The 19,718-nt window shown below is 36.2% G+C and overlaps 1 protein-coding gene and 1 long non-coding RNA gene across 2 annotated transcripts in view; one reads left to right on the top strand and one right to left on the bottom strand.

The window, feature by feature from the left end:
* The window catches only part of exoc2 (exocyst complex component 2), an 89,859-nt gene that overhangs the window by 15,130 nt on the left and 55,011 nt on the right, over positions 1 to 19,718 (top strand). Inside the window, exons 5-11 of the mRNA XM_003224392.4 lie at positions 4,066 to 4,179; positions 6,390 to 6,514; positions 8,496 to 8,576; positions 12,418 to 12,563; positions 12,653 to 12,734; positions 13,505 to 13,607; positions 17,081 to 17,199. Of these exons, the coding sequence (XP_003224440.2) occupies positions 4,066 to 4,179; positions 6,390 to 6,514; positions 8,496 to 8,576; positions 12,418 to 12,563; positions 12,653 to 12,734; positions 13,505 to 13,607; positions 17,081 to 17,199 (770 nt within the window). The remainder of the gene's footprint in view (positions 1 to 4,065; positions 4,180 to 6,389; positions 6,515 to 8,495; positions 8,577 to 12,417; positions 12,564 to 12,652; positions 12,735 to 13,504; positions 13,608 to 17,080; positions 17,200 to 19,718) is intronic.
* LOC103279736 (uncharacterized) lies at positions 2,157 to 18,889 on the bottom strand. Its single transcript, XR_010005174.1, has 3 exons — positions 18,682 to 18,889; positions 9,933 to 10,026; positions 2,157 to 3,079 (listed from the first exon to the last, which is right to left on the bottom strand). It is a non-coding gene; the product is annotated as an uncharacterized LOC103279736 (long non-coding RNA).

Below are 19,718 nucleotides of genomic sequence, written 5' to 3'. Positions count from 1 at the left end.
CCTGTTAGTCTCAATTGATCTCGCTAGTACATGCTTTTATAAGGTTGTAATTAGTCTCCATATGCTAAAATTGATCCAGGGCACAGTATTCAACATCTTTCCAGGGTTCATTTTTGGAAGGGAGCTTCTAAAGATGTCTTCAAACTTGGCTTTTTCTGTGCACATATTTTAAGTCCAAATTCAAAATGCTGGAACTGATCTTTTACAAAGCACATAAAATCCATTTTTGCAATGTACTGTGGTGAATTGCTGGATCTGCAACAAAACAGGTGGGGGCAGGGAGGAAAGATGGTGTTCTTAGTGCTACTTATATAAATGTATATGAGATGTTTGGACTTCAGCCAGTTTGAGCCAGTGTGGTACCATATTTCAGAGAAAGGAATTGGCAAGACCACCTCTGAGTATTCCTTGCCTTTAAAAAAAAAAACCTATGAAACCTATGGGTTTGACATAAGTTGAAAGGCGACTTCAAGGCATATATACACATACAATCCCATAAACTAGAAAGAACAGAGCAGTGTTTCTCATATCGAGTGATTAAACTCAAAACAATATTGGTAGGTATAATACAGCTGTCTTTCCCATATATCTGATACCTCGGCTTCAGCAAAAAATAGTGTAAAAGAATGATCTCATTGTATTTCATCTAATCTGAGATGCACTTTTTCCCCATTTGAAGAGCTTCAAAAACAAGGTGTACCTTAGATTTGATGGTGCCTTGCATTTGCTGGTTTTGCACATTTGGGGTGGGGAACTGTGTTACCTCCAAGAGAGAAGAGGAAGGAACCCAACCTCAATGGCTTTTCCAGGCCCAACATTTTATCCTCAATCTATGCCAGGTGGCTGATTACTATCTGAACCACTTTGTGCTTCTTCTGCCTCTCTAACAGGCCCATAGACTTAGTAAAAATGGCTAATGCGCATAAGATAACTTCTGCGTTTCTTCACACTCCTCCTCACCCCATAGGAAAAAATGCCCTACAAAGCCATATTGGAGGGGATTTTTTCAATATTTTTTCTAAAATTGACACTTCAAAAATGAGCCTCACCTTTCACTTTAGATTCAGTGAAATATGGTATAAAAGCAGTATATAGGTGTGTATCTGCCATCAGTGTATGAACATACACAGGTCCTTGTGGGACACCAACTGTGGGAAACATCTAAATGTCCTCAAGGCTCATGTGGCGGTTTATTCAACAGCCATTCCAAATGGACACCAATCATCTTAGAAGCATAGAAACATAAACCACATATTTCTGCATGCCAAGTGGTTGAACTGGATGGTTCCTATGAGCTCTTCCAATTCTATGATTCTGCATCAGAAGCCAATTTGGCTAAGGATTATAATTTTAAATGCAGCTGTCGGTTATTAAAAACGGAGGCATCTATTTATTTATTTGCAGTATTTATATTATGCCCTTCTCACCCGAAGGGAACTCAGGGCGGATCACAATGTACATATACATAGCAAACATTCAATGCCATAGACATACGACACACAGAGATAGAGATACAGAGGCTATTTAACATTCCAGCTTCTGGCTTCATGAGAGTATGCTCGATTCCGGCCACAGGGGGAGCTGCTGCTTCATCATCCATTGTGACACTGAGTCATTGATGGAGTACTTCCTCATCTTCTGCACACTGCTGGAGATTTTATGGCATCATAAATTAGTTAAATTAGCCTCCCCACATAAGCGGTACCTAAATTCCTATTTGACAGATGCAACTGTCTTTCAGCTGCATAGGTCAACAGCAAGCTGGACTATTAATGGTCAGGAGCTTACCCTGACCCGGGCTGACTTTGAACTCATGGGCTCTTGATCAGTAGTGATTTATTGCAGCTGGCTACTAACCAGCTGCGCCACAGCCCGGTCCCTCTATCTGCTAATTCCTCTACCTGCTCTAAAATGTGCTACTATAACACAGAAGCTGAAAGGCATATCTTCTTAACAAGTAATGATTTCTGGATGCTGTTTCTCGTAGTGTGACTAAGCCATAAACATCCCTATTTTATGAACAGGAGAAAGATAACATAAATGTGTTATGGGAATACAAGGAAGTCATGGGAGCAGTCCATATATGTCTATGTGCCTAGTCCCATCTTACTCTGCTTTTATATAATCAAACTCATGGGAGTTAGTCAACTGGCATATTTGTTCCCTATTTCTCGATAGAAACATATGAATCAGGCCTACAAATGAAATTAGATTGTAAATATAGATCAAAATATAACACACACCATGGAGTGTTCTGGAATGCAGGGTTCCGTTGAAATAAGAATAGGAAGCTTAGTTTCGGTTTTACAATGGATTTTCTCAACATTTTATTTATTTATTTATTTGGGAAATTCCTATATCACCTTTCTCCAATGGACTCAAGGTTGTTTACAACAGCACAGAAACATACAATATAAAATATACCATTACAATTTACCCAAATAAGTTACATAGTCCTTCATTGTAGGACGTTAAAATTATTAAAATAAGTAAAAACACTCTAAAACTTCCCGGATAAATAGAGAATATAATTATAAATTGCTACACATCCTGGCTTCTGTTCTATAGTTAAAAAGCAAAATGTGCAAATACACACATGATTAATACACGGAAGTAAACTGAACACAAAATTCATCCATTTTGAGACAAAATTTAGTTGTTTGTCAAGTGCTTTTCCTGTGGGGCTGTTCTGATTTTTAAAAAATCAGACCTAACTGTATTTGATGCTGTGATGTTTTAAGTGGTAATTTGTGTTCTGAATCGTCAGCATTATTTTAAATAGACCTGGAAACTTTGACATTGACAGGTAAGATAGATACACAGATAGATAGATAATCAAACAGACACAGGCAGACAGAAGGTAACTTGAGGATGATCAGATAAAGTTGGGAAAATTTTCTAATTTGGCTTTCAAAAACTTGTCAGATTATTAATGGTAATCATTCATGATGGTGGGTAATGAAGAACTTGGTCTTCATTTTCCATCTGCATTTGTTCAGTACTCAGGGACATCTAGTTGGCTCCTGCTAGAATCAAAATGCTGAGCTAGATAAAAATTATCCAATCAAGCGGTTCTTTCCTGTTGTGTGTGGGGAAAAAACAAAACTCTTATCAGGAATTTCAGTACAGTACTGCATGTTCATTATTTCGGACTATAGGTCTGCAATTGTTGTCTGCCTTCATGCTGTTTCTGTCTTATGGTATGTTGTGTATATTTGGATATATGTGTTTTAATAGTGTTGTCTTTATTTGTCTCGAGCCATAGGAAGAAGCAGGTAATAAATTACGTTGTTGTTACTACAAGCCTATAATGGGATTTCTTGGTGAGATTTGACTGTGCCTTTCTCTGAGGCTGAGAGACTGGAACTTTCGCAGCATCACCCAGTGGGGTTCTATGAGTGAGCACAATTTTGAACCCTAGTCCAATGCTCAAACCACTACACAACACTGGTTCTCAAGCCTCTAAACATTAATATGTAAGATGGAATTAGATCCAATTCTACTTATGCATACCGTGTTTCCCCAAAAATAAGACAGTGTCTTATATTAATTTTTGCTCCCAAAGATGCTCTAGGTCTTATTTTCAGGGGATGTCTTATTTTTCCATGAAGAAGAAATCACATTTATTGTTGAACAAAAAAATGAACATTTATTATATGCTGTACAGTAGTTGTCATCACAAACCAGCATGACCAGAAAAACTGAATCCCATCAAGAATTTCTTGTTACTACCAATATTTCCATGTACAACACTTTATGGTACATACATTTACCGATCCTGCATGCTCTGGTGTTCTGTTCGTTGGGAATGCTTCCAAACAAAACCTTTGCTAGGTCTTACTTTCGGGGGAGGCCTTATATTTAGCAATTCAGCAAAACCTCTACTAGGTCTTATTTTCTGGAGATGTCTTATTTTAGGGGAAACAGGGTACATAAATTTGGGTATGATTATAGTCTTGTGTTTATCTGAAAAGCATGATGTTTTTATAGGCACCTGTCCTAGTAACAGGTCATTGAACCTCCATAGCCTTTGTTTCAAATAATATTTCTTGTTTAATATTTCAGGGGAAAGTTTCCACAGAAAGAGCTGGAAGCTCTATTTCCTGGGATGAGTGCTGATTTCACAAGTGAAAACTTCTCAGCTGCTTGGTATTTGATAGAAAACCATTCAACAACAAGGTTAGAGTGAAGTTTGTAAAAATAATGGATGAAGAATTGTAGTGTTGGGTTTTGCACCCAAACTCTTGAGGCTTTAACAGGTTATTTTAGATTTGTTGCCAGTTCGTCATGGCTCAAAGTTCAGCAGTTAACATCTCTGAGGTAGTTCTATGTAAATGGAATTAAAAAGTATCTCAGTTCCTCATTGTCTAGTCTTATTATCTATATCCCAAGACCTAGTGATATTGAAACTGCTTGGATACCCAAATCTATTGGAGCATGTTTTATTTATTTATGTATGTTTGCTTCTCTGGTTTGTGTCATGCAAATGTCAGTCATAATTTAGCAATTATGGTTGGTTCAGACTCATTTAGTTACATTTCAGTCTCATTGAAATCAGGGAGACTTAGGTTTAACCAATTTAGACTGCATCAGATGCCATACTCCCTGTTGCTTTAATTATTATTATTTACTGTCACGTAAGTTGCCCATACAAAAGAGAATGGGTAATCAGCAAAAACAAATACATTTGTTAACGCTCAAATGTTGACTAAAAAGTGTAACTTCATTTTACTTTTTTTGAAGGAAAGAAAGGTAACACCCTGTATATATTTTCCATAACCTGTGTAAAAATTCATAATACCAATATAATACCCACAATTTCAGCGATTCCTATAATTGAAATAGCTCATTTCATATTCATAGAATCTGTTCTTCTAGACGTAATACATAATTAGAGTTCTTTGATATGTTTTATATAACTGGAACAGACTTCCTCTTGGCATGTTTACCAAGGCACTACATTTGTCATTGTGACAAGAATAAACAAAAGTACAAAGATGGAAAATTTAAACATTAAAAGGTAAAGATCCAGATATTCTATTAAACTAGTAACAGCAGTGAGGAGATGAAATATCAGTAAGAATGATATTTTGGTCCGCTTAATCATGCTGCTGTAAACTACTGTCCATTTGTCATCTTTATTCCAATAAAAGAGGAGGAAATAGAACCTTTACCCCTCTTTTATAGCAAATGGCTTTTTATTATGTAGTTTTTTTTAAAAAAAAACTGTCAATGACCTATACCACATATTTAGGTAAGTTTAATTTGGGCAGGACCGGTCCTTTTATGTGGGTATGGAGACTGACTGACTCTTTCCTTCTTTCCTTCTTCCTTTCTTCCTTTCCTTCTTTCTTTCTGGTAAACATTGTACCTTTTCTTTATTTTTTCTATCTGTTCCAAATATTTCTGACAGTAGATTGACATGACTGTGTTTTTCACATGATACATAGAACATAGTGGATTTAGTTCTCACAGAACAAACTGATAATTTCAGCTTCCATCCTGTATTATCAAACACTACAATACTCTTCAACATGAGTGTAAAAAAATATTGTCATTGGAATAATGATAGCAGGAATAAATTTACCTTCAGGTTCAGGTCCAGGCTATTTGTCTAATCACATCTCTCTATACAGGCCATCCTGTTCACTGCGGTCAACGGAGGAGGCCCTGCTCTCGGTCCCACCCCATCACAAGCACGGTTGGTGGGAACGAGAGAGGGGGCCTTCTCCGTGATTGCTCCCCCATCTCTGGAATTCCTTCTCTAAAGAAATAAAAATGGCCCCACCCTCCTCTCCTTCAAAATACTCCTGAAAAAGAACTTATGTGCTTTCTCGTATGGAGAGGAGGAGGACTAAGACATTTTTAATTCCATCGGAACACTGGTTAACCTATTTGTATTCCATTGCTGCTATGGTACATGAGAAAAAACAACCATGATAGCCATTTTTATGTATTTTAATTATTCTCTCAGGGTTTATGTCTTAATTGTTAATTATGTTGTTAGTATAATTATGTTTATTTGTCTATTTATATTCTGTTTTCTATGTTGATACTTTCTCTTTTGTCTCAAGTTTATGGTTATTTTGTATTATTTGGTATTATTTTTGAGATGTTTGTATTTGTGTAGGGCATTCAATGTTTGCCTTTTTATGTGTAAACTGCCCTGTGTCCCCTCGGGGAGAGAGGGCGGTCTATAAATAAAGATTATTATTATTATTATTATTATTATTATTATTATTATTATTATTATTGGTATGACAGTAGGGGAGCTAATATCTTTCTAAGTATATAGGTATTGGTGTTAAGTGGCTTGATATATTTTTAAGTGTCTAATTTCTTTTATGAATGTAACATCATTACTTTTCTTCCTTCTCCCCTGGTTTTAGTTTTGATCAGCTTAAATTGGCAGTAATGAATTTGAAGAAACAAGCGAACAAGAAGAATGAAGGAAGTCTGCAGTATGTCAAAGGAGGCCTCAGCACTTTTTTTGAAGCACAAGATGCTCTGTCAGGTAAATCTCAGAATATAAACATCAACATCAAACTATAGTTGATTATCTTATCTTTACAGTTATGTTCAAAGGAATGCATAATGGATAGTCATGGATTTGATTACATTTTAGTATTTTAGGTGGCCAAGGTCAGTGAGTATGTATGTGTGTGAGAGTCAGACAAAATGTAAAAGAAGACTTGCTGGGTATTTCAGGAAGATTTTATAATTTGGCTGTACAAATGTAACCAATTATTTCTTTGGATTGTCAATAGCCATGTGAGGAGCTGCTCATATTACTCTATTGTAGAGTTAGGATTTTATATACTGCTGAAGTATGTGTTGGCTTAAATATATACTAATTTTCTGGAAATTCAGTATGTAGACAATACTGTAAATATTCCACTGACTCCGACTTTCAACACAAATACAGGTATTCCAAACTCCAGGGAAGGGGGGGAATCCAAAACACTTACAGTCCTGAGCATTTTGGATAAGGGATACTCAACGTGCATTCACATTCAGCCTTTTCCTTGATATATTCTACAACAGTAATATACCCTCTTTTTCCTGGATACTCCGGTGACTATCAGCCAGTACCTTAGGGATCAGGATCAGTTCAGAGACTGTCACTTTGAGTAACACGATTCTACAATACACTCTGTAGCAGAGAATAATAGGGCAATTCATATTTTTGTCAATTCAAGTTGGATGACAACTTGTAAATCTGTGTTATGCCTTAAATAAGTAAAAGAATGAGGTAGTGTTGGTGAAACTTAGTAGCTTAAGAGAAAATGTAAAGGAAAGTTAGAACGTATTAAAAGATAAATTATATTTGGGTTGCCTTGTTCAAAAATACTATATTGAAAGTTCTAACTTTTTCAGATTAGGTGTGTTTTGATGGCATAAACAAGCATATAATGTACCTTATCTGAAATACGTAGGACAAACCGGAGTTCTTTCAGATTCTTTTGGATTTTGAAATACCTGTATTTATTTATATGTAGTGAAAGAGGGATGAGAGGGAAGTCACATGTCTAGAACTCAGTAAGTTTTTCCTTCAATAGGTGGAAAGAGAAACAAGGGCTGTGCTTACACAGAGCTTCTGTGAAAGGCAGATATATCACATGCTTCCCTGTTAGCACACTTTCCATCCCTTTAGAAAAGTAGCCTGGAGGGAACAGGAAAATCCTCCTCTTAGTCTTTTTCATTTGATTGCATGTTACAAGTCATTTCTGGTGTGAGAAAATCAGCCGTATACAAAGACATTGCCCAGGGGACACCCGGATGTGTTACTATCCTGCTGGGAGGCTTCTCTCATGCCATAATGCCAAGTTTTTAACTTTGTGGTTTTTTATACATTATAGCTGAAGTCTCAATTTGCTTCTGACATGATAAATCCTCTCTGTCGAATAAAGGCAGAGGCTAATAGGGCCACTCCACACTCACCCTCCCGCCAATTTCCAGGCTGCCCACACTGATCTTTGCCACCATTAGGGGGTGCTGAACTTGTGACTTCCCTCTTTCCTCAGAATTGGAAATGGGTGTCTGGAGGCAAAATGTTTGGGGTTTTGGAATTTTTTTGGGTTTCAGATTTCCAAATAAGGAATATTCAACCTGTATTGGCATATTTGTATCAGAATACGACATTCTTGTTGTCCAAAGCATAATTATTTTATGCTACATACCACACAATGTGTTTGTGAATCTATATGCATGAGTGCATACCCTCAAAACAGACATTTTGTGTGAATTAGAAAGCTAAATGCCCCCTCCCCTTCCCTCCAATAGGTTATTGGCTATAAATTTAGTGTCAAAGATTATACCGCAAGATAGCATCATAACAGAGTTGAGAAGTCTGAGCTATCTGGCTTCCATCACAATGCCTGATTCGCTGGATCCCAAAAGCTCTAGCAAACATGTGCTGCTGAAATGTTTCAAGAATATAGCTCAGTAATGTGCCCATTAAATTAGTCAGAATTTAACAAGATATTTTATTCTAGCAATCCATCAAAAACTGGAGGCAGATGGAACAGAGAAAGTGGAAGGATCCATGACGCAAAAACTGGAGAATGTTCTGAATAGTAAGTTATGTTAGCTGAAAATCAACTAGTTGTATACTTCAGGATTTATAATGTGCCTATCTTGAAATGTGAAGGCTGGTAAAAAGAGATTGTCACAGTAGTTCCTTCCAAGTCATGAAGATGCATGTTAATTTACCAACTGAAACATGAAGCATTGTGGAAGGTTTCACCAGCTGTACATTCAGTCTGGAAAAACGAGGGGCTGTTGCTTTTGTCCCTTATATTTGTCTTTAAGCTGTTAGACAAACAATTCACAAAATCAATAAATGAATATTAAAATGTGAGTCTGAATATATCTATATATAAATGCTTACTTGCAGCTATTAGGCAGAGTTTGGAAGCATTGCCTTCTCATAGTGGGATATTGACTTCTGACCTGACAAGTGGGATCTAGAGTAGGGTTTGGCGATGTTTTGCTTGTAGTAGAGGGCAGTGAGGGAGAAAGTAATATTCTTCCTGCCTATTGCTATTACCTGTACTTTCTGGGTGGCCGAAAGACACTCAAGAGCATGATGAGAGACAACATAACAGTCTGCTGGGGAAAGGGGGAATGTGCAAAGATTGCATCCTTCTCCCTTCTTCCAGTAAGGGGTACTTCTGGATCTCAGAGTAGGTGGAATAGCAAACCTAGTGATTTCGGTTGTTGATCAAAAGAAATTTAACTTGGCTGAATGTTTATTTTGTCCAGTATTTGTCATGGTCCTACTTGATCTTTATTATGAAGTCAAATCAAAGTAGCTGTCAAAAAGTTCCTTTTAACACATGTCACATAGATGCAAGAATCTGGTTTCTCTGATGAAGCCACTGTGTCGTCTAGGGAGTCTGAGTCATATGATAATAGTATTCAGTGTTGAGACATCCTTTCCCCCAGATATAGCCAGTCTATTGAACTTTAATCTTACCTCTCATACAGATTTATGTTAGATGTTCTCATATTTTTTAAAGATGGAAGAGAAAGTTAAAACTAATGAATACCAAGAAAATAAAAATAACAACCCTATAATATGAAGAAATGAAATCTTTTAGTTGCTGAGGTTGGGGGACATCTCAATTCCTGTGTTATAACAATAAATATGACCCTAAAATGATTACATCATTAATTAAGTTGCAATTATTAAAATGTTGAGGACAGGTTTCTAAATAATTAACTGGGTATATTGTTTGCTCAATCCTCCTTTTACTAATCTCAGTGCTTGCTCAAGAAAGATGAAATTGTCTAAGGAGAAAAAATCAATTTATGCAAGAAAAATTTGATAGATTTTTTTGAGGGACCATTTAGCAATTATATTTGTGCATAATGATGTAAGAAAAGATCTGTAGAGAAAATTTCCATTGATATGTATTTTTAAAACTTACATTCTTGGGATTCTTCAACAACTGCTTTCTCATGTATAAATCTGCCTCGGCATTAGAGATTTTTCCATAGAAATTCATCCAGATAGCAATCTCACTGTATAAAATTATGAGTGGAAAAATTAACATACACTCTTTTTTTCTGTGTTCAGAGAGGTAGGAGTGCACCGGGTGGGGAGATATTGATGTGGAAGTGAACAGCATAGCTTTCCAGTTGGTCTTATTACTGTTGTTGAAAGTAATAAGGCTTGAACAGTGATATGACCAAATTCCTTTGTCATATTGATAACTAACTTGTCTGATTTATTGGAACATCTTTTGCCCTAAAAACAGATTTAGAAGGAAGAAAGCATTTGCCAAAATGTAAGACAAAAGCTGCATCCTCTCAATTGTTTCAATGTAAAGCTCACCTAGAAAGTAATTCATGCAATTTTTCTAAAAAAGGATAATTTTAAGAGTCAAAAACAATTGAAAATACATGTTATCTATTGTGATATTATAAAGAACGTAGTAATTCTAACAGTTAACTGGATCGTGTTTCTGATATCACTGATCTTAAAAAATATTAAGGCAAGAATGTTTAAAAATTACATTTGGCTAACTGTTAATATTAACAATGATGATATGTATAAAATCATAGTAAACTGTTTATTTTTCACTAAGTCTCTGCTCACTTAATCAGAATTGGCATTATTGTTTGTAATTGGAAATGACATGGCATTAATCGTTTTATAAGTTCTTTTGAAATGCAGTTCTCAGAAGAAAAGGTGTTTTCTCTGGAAAGCTGTTTCTGCATATTTTGATATAGTTGTACTATATTTCTTTTCATTTATTAATTTCTTTAAATTTAAATTTACATCCTGCCTTTGTGCCTCAAAATGGCTCAGAGCATTTAAATAAAATTAAATAAATTTAAATAAAAATAATTGCAATGGAAACATTCCTAAAATACTACTGTTAATGTCATTTTTCACTTATCATAATTATTCTGAAGCTACTTGATAGATCTGGTTCATGTTTTAAAATTTTAAAATTCTAAACATTCACATCACTAAATATGTTACATAGTTCTGTGAACTTAGAGGGATTAGCAGCTCTAGAAACGTGATGCTGTGTAAATGGCTGCATTTAAAAATAATTTGTTGGGCAAAATATTGTAACTATAGTTCAGTGTCACAATATTTAATTATTGTAATATGGTTTTCTTCAAAGACTCGTGTTCCTTAATCTTCTAAAAAGCCTTCAATGTAATTCTACCAACATTTTGTAGTATTTTAGTAAATGTAGTAATTTGAAGCTTTAGCTGGACCATGTTTAAGACACCAGTTAATTGTGGGGAGTGTTACCCCTGCCTGCAAAATGTCGTAGGGACCAGCAATCCTGACCAAACAAAGTTTCTTGCATCAGGGGCTTGAAACTCCAGCAGTGTTTAAACATTATTTAGATATAACAATTATTTTACAAAGGCTACTTTTAACATGAGCAGGCCACCCACAGTGTTGACGAGAGAAAATGGCATGCAAGCCACCCAGAGAGACTGATGTAATTTTTTCATCTTTGCTTAAATTATAGTCACTAGACCAGATAATGTAGAAACTTTTACAGGCAGGCATCAAAAGAGCTAAAAACATTCACCTTTTTCTGGCAAATTAATGATAAGTCACACGTTTGAAGGGAGTTCAAGAAAGTCAAATACTTAAAAAGTCTTATATACAATATTTTTGTTTTGAGTGAAAAAAACAAGGACATTTCGGGCAATCTGAAAAGGTTTCAGTATATTCCATTACGACAAGGAGATTAAATATTAGAAATGCTGATTTGAATAAATTTAAATGGTGTTATCCAGTGCTTCTCAAGTCACTTAGAATAGTTCCTATGTAAATGATTATGTATGTAATCCAGTAAATAATTCTGAATCTACTGAATGTTAATCCAAAATTACAGGAACTAAATTGAAACCAAAATAGAAGCAAAAGTGGCTGTTTACTGTATTTTGTTGTTTCAATTTAAAAAATTAAGTCACCAGAGGACATTTTTAAAAAAAATCTCTCCGCATTAGTGAAGAAATTCTAATTTAGGATGTGATATCCGTGGTATTAAAATTCATGTTTATCCCTTCATATTCTGTCACAATGAAAGGAATATGTTAAGTACTGATCAGGTTTCCTACAGAGCATAACTGAAACTGTAAAATTCATCTTTGTAGCCAAAGCAAACTAAAGTCACCACAATGAAATTAAAACATTTGGTTGCTTTAATTGTATTGTGGTTCTCACCACATTAAAACATCAAATGATTAGCACTTAGAAAATATTGTTTCAGTAAGTTTGTTTCTTGAATTTAATATAAACATTTGTGTTTATTACGGTAACCTTAATCACTCTAGTTAGCATGACAAATATCTTGATTCAATTTAATGCAGTAGAGTTAACTTCCTTCTGCATAATGTGAAACTTATTTACTTGTTTGTTCCCTTAAAAAAAACAAGGAGCAAGTAATACTGCAGACACCTTGTTTCAGGAAGTTTTGGGTCGCAAAGACAAGGCAGATTCAACAAGAAATGCACTCAATGTCCTTCAACGCTTCAAATTTCTTTTCAATCTTCCACTGAATATCGAAAGAAACATTCAAAAGGTAATTGATATTTTAAAACAGTACTTCTGTCTTAACCCATTTCCCAATGTATTTCCTAAAAAAAGTTTTTGTTTGTTTGTTTTGTAAAGGGAGATTATGATGTTGTTATTAACGATTATGAAAAAGCGAAGTCATTATTTGGGAAAACTGAGGTTCAAGTCTTCAAAAAATGTAAGTTTTGTATTTTGTTATAGTTTATAATTTTAATTAGGAAAATGAACCTCTTACAACAAACTGTTGAGTCCTGTGTCAGCTTCATCTTCTGTTTATGTAGAGCATTTTGCAATATTTAGAGTATTTAAACAATGTATCCAACAAGATACCTCTGAGGTGTATCTACTGCATAAATATATACTGTTTTTTACTGTATATAGTAGGAATTGGAACTCCTTTTTAAAGTTATGTGACATAAAACAGGTTGACTTGCAGGGTGTTCTTTTCAGGCATATTTGTTTTAAAGAAAAATGGCAAAGTTGCAGTTACAGGTTTGTAAAAATACTTAGTACAAATCTTTTGAAGCTAAAATTAAAATATAAATAGTGTGTGTTCTTAACCTGCTTCTGGGTGGAAAGCATTGAAATCCTGGTATGATTTTTCTGAAAGTTTCTTTTGTTGTAGATTGTAAATGTTTTTATGTATTACAGAACAGATATTTCTAGGTCTGTATACTGTCATTTTATCCTTGGGGCACTACTAGATTATGCTAGTGGTGACACAAATGGAAAGGCTTGACGGAATAAGGAATACTTTTCCTTCCACTGAAAATAAACAGGAAGACTGGAGAACTAAGAAATGTAACTGAGTGACAAGAAAGAAATACTGGAAGTAGAAGCAGCATTATGGTTTGTTATAGTGCAACTAAGGTTGAAATAGCCTAAACTTTAGCCATGTATAATTGAAAACCATTACATTTTGTAAATTGCCTTTTCTTAATTAACTAGATTATGCTGAAGTTGAAACTCGGGTTGAAGCATTAAGGAAATTGCTTTTAGATAAACTGCTTGAGACTCCTTCAACTTTACATGACCAGAAGCGCTATATAAGGTGACTGCTTTCTTTTTATCTATGTTGTTTGTTCAAACAGGGATGTTTCCTTTTAATTATAGGGAGAATACGCTTTCCTATTAAATAATTGCAAACTCTTTATACTTTGTACCCAGAGTTTCCTGTCTTGAAATGTAAGACTTTATTCAGTTCAGATAGATGCCCCCTGCAAGTGTAATATAGATAGCAATTTTCATAAATGTTGTTTGTCCTCTAATACAGCTTTATACACTGTTCTGGGCATCCCCCAATCATTTGGAGCAATTTTAAGGTGATAGGGAGTTTTAGGAAGGAAGGTGGAATAAGCAAAAGTGACTTTCTGGTTTACTTCATTTTCCACACATGTCTGGATCCAACTCTTTATTTTTTCATTCCATGGTTGAATAATTGTTTAGAGACCGGCATTTCTGATTCCTCCTTGATTCCTGAAACTGTTTTGATGTAACACCTTCCCCAAAAACACAATGTAGATTTCAAATATAGCCTATGTGTCATAAGTAGTTTTGTGTAAAATATGAGCTTTGTTTTCATCAGAATTCTCTTTTGTGATTGTGTCACTACGCACTTCTGCAAAAATGTAGTGATTTAATGGAACAAACTCTGCATTGCTGTTACCCCTGTTTTTGTCTTGGTCCAGTTTGCTGTTTAGAAGTCCTGGAAAGGAATAAGCAAATTTCTTAACTTTGCAACAGCCAAGAATCCATTTTCATTGAGATATGTCTCCTTGTGTTTTGAAACTCCAAATTTAAGAAATTATAAATTAGCTAGGGCATTGTATATACTTTGTAAGTTGATGGAAGGCAATACTAAAGTTAACAGTAGCAAGTATATAGAAGAATAGAGGAAAGATCATACCAACTTCTTGATATATTGTATATTTGAAATGTTGTATACACTTTTTATCCCATAAGTCATGGGATAAAAAGGCAGATCAGTCAAAAGAAAAGGAAGCAGGATACAATGGACAGTTCTCCAAATGGATCAGGGTAAGAAGTGTCCCCTAAAATAACCTGCCTGCAACAAGTTCTTTCATTTGTTTCTAAATTATTTGGTGTTTGCTGTTAATAGAGAAATGGTGCTAAGGTCTGCACACTAGTATGCACAAATGTCTGAACAATGTTGTTCTTCTCTCTGGGTGAAAAGGGTTAAAATCACATCATTTGGCCCTCCTAAACTGTGAATGTTTGTGTTACTGTTGTGAACATGATGAAGGGAAGTATGTCTGCTTTTCCATCACAGAAAAGCATTTGGCTCAAGTAAGCTTTCGATTGAAGGTCCTGCATATATCTCTCTCTCTCCCCCCCCCCCCTCCCCCCACTAACCTCAACCTGCGAGGTTGGATAATGAGTATATGTCCTGCTGCCAAACACTTTCCAACAGCTCAGCTAGCTTTGACAATGGGAGCCGCTCCAAGAGCTTAAAAAATATTACAGTGGCTTTTCTCCACCCGCCCCCCATCCTGAGTTGGGGTGTGGGGTGGAGAGACAGTGCAGCTGTGCAGGAAGAAATGGAAAATGGCAACAAGGCAGAGCAGACAGTGAAAAAAGCCACATCCTAAGGCTTTGGATACTAATGAAAAGTGAATTTTATTTGAAAACCACAGCACCTTATCTCTCTCTTTTAAGGGATTGGATACTTCACTTGTGTTGCTTATTCGGTTTCTTAATAAAAGAATAAATATATTGAATACTTGCCAGTGTTAAAATCAATGTGCATTGATTTAACTATATCCTTTTATTTATATTATTCAAAACACTCAGTCTCTGCACTGAAAGGGGAGTTAAGGACACATAAAACAATTGAGCCTACTTTGATATGTTATTGGGATATAAGTGTACTACCTTCCTCCTTTTTTGATCATTCTCTGTAATGGTGATTGTAATTAATTTAGGCTCCACAGTCTGTTTTGAGGCATGTAACAATGCAGTTTTGGAGGTGTCCATCAGATTGTGTCTGGATGGAGATGTGTGTGGGAACCAATGGTCTTCAGTCTAAGTTCTGTTAAAGGAAAGCAGGATTTGAATAACAAATATTTACAACTGCTTATTCTTAAAAGACTGCTGTAGAGTAAGGGTTGAAGCTTCTTAGTTACTTACACTGCTGTAATCAGGGAGTTATGCAAACCCTTCCACTCTATAACCTCTAGTAAATGGACTGGAGCTTCAGGAGGACAACAGCTGTTCTTTTTCTGGCTGTGTAAACCAAACTGGACAATGCCAAGGTTCAGTTCCACTCCCCACCATCCCAAAATGGCTTTGAGGGGTGCTCAGGACTTGTGTTGCTTCCATCGCACTTTCAGGAAAAAGAGAGGCTTTATCTCACCAGTGTTAAGTATGCCGGTGGAATTTTATGATCTGGCAGCTTTATTACAGGGTCTCCACAAAGAAGTGAAGTGGTGCTAATGCAAGCCATTATTAACAGTGCAGTGAACAATTAGTCTACAGAACCACAATCTAGCAAACTGCTTAACCTCCATAAGCCATTAATATCTCAACCACAAGATCATTCTCTTTTTTTTCCAATTCAGAATGTTTTTGTCAGAAACTACCCACAAAGATATTGTTTTTGTAGATCAGTGCATTTTCTCCTATAGCCAGAAAAAATTTTTGGAGGGGTTTTGAAAATTTCAGGGGGAGGGGGTTGAACCCCCAACCCACCCACCCCCTGGCTACAGACCTGCTCCTATTAGTGAAAATTTTGGATAGTTAAAGCTTATGTCAGTAGGATACTTTAGGGCAGTGGTTCTCAACCTGGGGCCCCCAGATGTTTTTGGCCTTAATTCCCAAAAATCCTAACAGCTGGTAAACTGACTGGGATTTGTAGGCCAAAACATCTGGGGAGATAGTTTTGCTTTGCTTGAGATAGTGCCTGGAGGGACTCTTAATTTTTTGCGTCTCATAGACTTAGCATGGGAATTTGGTTAACCAGTTAAAATTCATGAGTAAACCAGGTTTTTTTTTAACCTGAAAAATTCCGGGGGTGGTTTGAACCCCTAACCCCCCCCCCCCCCCCCCCCCCCAGCTACAGGCCTGCTCCTATTAGTGAAAATTTTGGATAGTTAAAGCTTATGTCAGTAGGATACTTTAGGGCAGTGGTTCTCAACCTGGGGCCCCCAGTTGTTTTTGGCCTTAATTCCCAAAAATCCTAACAGCTGGTAAACTGGCTGGGATTTCTGGGATTTGTAGGCCAAAACATCTGGGGATCCCAGGCTGAGAACCACTGCTTTAGAGAAAATTCAGAATACTTGTATTTTTAACCAGCCTTCTTTCTCCAGATACCTGGTTGTGGTGGCCTTTCCATTATGCTTGGACAGAATACATGCATTGTTATTCAGAAGCCCAGACAAATAAATTCTCATTAGCCTTCTTTTTCTACAGTCGGAATATGAGAACAGGGCAATACAGAAGTAATATGGCTTATGAGGCATGATATTGCAACTCAGTCCTCACTTGTTTAATATTATCCCTTTTCAGATATCTGTCTGATCTTCATGCCGAAGGGGACCCAGCCTGGCAATGCATTGGTGCCCAGCATAAGTGGATCCTGCAGCTTATGCATAACTGTAAGGAGAGCTATGTGAAAGAACAGAAAGGTAAGTATATCTCTCTTTAGAGAAATATCTTTGCTTGAACAGAAGGCAGGACAGCTTTGCTTCCTCTTTGGGGAGATTTAAATGTAAGCTAATTTATTATTTTATTTTAAAATGGCAATTACAATTGCTTCTCTGAATTTTTACAATCAAGTGCACCTCAGAAATATTCCATATATTTTGAGGTTTTGGCAGAATTTCTTCTCATTCCTCTGACATGGGCCCGGGCTGTGGCGCAGGCGGGAGAGCAAGCCAGCTGCAATTAACTGCAATGAATTACTCTGACCAGGAGGTCATGAGTTCGAGGCCTGCTCGGAGCCTATGTTTGTTTGTCTTTGTTCTATGTTAAAAGGCATTGAATGTTTGCCTATATGTGTAATGTGATCCGCCCTGAGTCCCCTTCGGGGTGAGAAGTGCGGAATATAAATGCTGCAAATAAATAAATAAATTAGGAAGCAGATTGCCTTCTTTCTTTGTCTAATACAGACTGCCGTGATGACAGTTGTTGAATGGCCTCTTTCCTAGTTGGGATGCTGGCCAGCCATTAGTTATCATGCCATCTTATTTTATCTAGTGACTAGGACAATCATTCACAGCTGGTGATTACAGCATTCACTGTCCCTGTAAGCATTTTCAGACTCCATTGCTTATATGGATACTGCTAGAAGAAAGGGAGTCAAGCCTGTTATTCAAGTCATTAAAGCTGCAGCACCTTTACTGTGGAGCTGTTTGATGAAAAAGATAGCTATTTTGACTTAAGTATATTGACAGAATACTCAGTCCTTAAAAAGATATTATAACTGGGGCAGGCAGCCTGGTCCTACCATTGTTTCTTGGTTGGTAAGCAAGGTTTCAACCACAGTTTCCCTGTTCAAATAATAACAGAACTGTGGTTTAAACTGGCTGCAATATCAGCACTGAAGCCAAGCAGGGAAAGAAAAATTTGGGACACACAAGCTTGTAACATATACTTGGGGGAATGCACTACAATTTGTTGTCAAAGATCAGTTTGATTGGACATAAACCAGAAGGTTTGCAATACTGATCAGTACTAGCATTTCCTATACCTGTAAGAAAAAAACACAGTGGCATCACATGGCTGCTTAGGTTTGATTGCTGTTTTCGTTTTCTGCTCACTGTGCAAGAAATATAGTACTTCGAACAGTTTGTGTCAACACAAATTGTACAGCACAACAAACATGCATATAGAAACAAAGTTGTTTCAGGATGTCTATAGAGAAGTACAAAATAAATCATAAGGCATATTTTGAGATCATGCAAGTTCCCACAGAATGTTTTGGGCACTTTTGAAAATTTCTGTTTTTCAGAGAAAAGCAGATAATTACTGGCATTTGGGTTACAGCAACTTAAACAAAGTATCAGATTCATTTTTAATCTTATAGTCAAAGTTATATATTTCTTTTTAGTACCACTAATCTTACCAGTAGCTTTGTCTGAGTGCTAGGAAATAAGACAGATCCTTACCCTTTCTTCTTTTCTAGCAGGCTTCTATTCATTGGCAGTGAGCAATCTATCTTTGTTTGATCAGATAGGCCAACGTGGCTTGTGTCAAAAAAGCCTTTGCAATTTGTTATCCAAGCAGCTGGTTCTCCTCTGTTGCTTTTCAGTACAGTACATCTGGAAGAAGGCCTCTTGCAGCTGGGAGCTATTTCGTGTCTAACTCACATCCCCTGTTTCTAATAGAAATATTCTTTTAGCAGTGACTGTCAAGCAAAACCCTAATGCAGTATCAAAACTCAAAATATTAATCATTACAGGACTTGACATTTGTTTCATAAGATTAGCAGTTTCATCAGCATTTGAGATAGCTAATCTACTTCCCTTGATTCATTGTTCAACTATGATGAACTTGAAAACACATTTATTTATCTAGACCTATAGATGTAAATTGCTCAGAAATTTGGGGGAATTTTTTTGTAGAGAAAATATAACTTCAAACTATATAGTAAAAAAACCCCAGTATTTTAAAGCCCTTTGTTGCTTGAGAGCAAAAAGTATATTATGTATAACTTAGTTTGCTTAGAAACTAAGCAATATATATTTAAAGTTGTTATATGTCTTTTGGGCTGTGTGGCCATGTTCCAGAAGTATTCTCACCTGATGTTTCGCCCACATCTATGGCAGGCATCCTCAGAGGTTGTGAGGTATGGATAAACTAGGTAAGGAAAGGAAAGACCTCACAACCTCTGAGGATGCCTGCCATAGATGTGGGCGAAACGTCAGGAGAGAATACTTCTGGAACATGGCCACATCCCAAAAGACATACAACAACCCTGTGATCCCGGCCATGAAAGCCTTTGACAACACATATATTTAAAGTTATATATAGATTACATTTTAATAGAAAACCCCTTTAAGTGTTTTCAGTTTTGTTGCAAATGCAACTACTGCTGATCTTGGAGAAATTTAGTATGTCGGGGTTTTTGTCAAGTTATGAGAAGCAGGCAAAATTTTAAAATTAAAAAGAAAACTTTATCATTACAGTAAAATGAGTATTGGGT

The sequence above is a fragment of the Anolis carolinensis genome, chromosome 4 (assembly GCF_035594765.1).
Source record: "Anolis carolinensis isolate JA03-04 chromosome 4, rAnoCar3.1.pri, whole genome shotgun sequence".
Classification (NCBI taxonomy): Eukaryota; Metazoa; Chordata; class Lepidosauria; order Squamata; family Dactyloidae; genus Anolis; species Anolis carolinensis.
The sequence above is the reverse complement of the archived record's forward strand: the minus strand, read 5'-3'. Positions and strand labels throughout refer to the sequence as shown.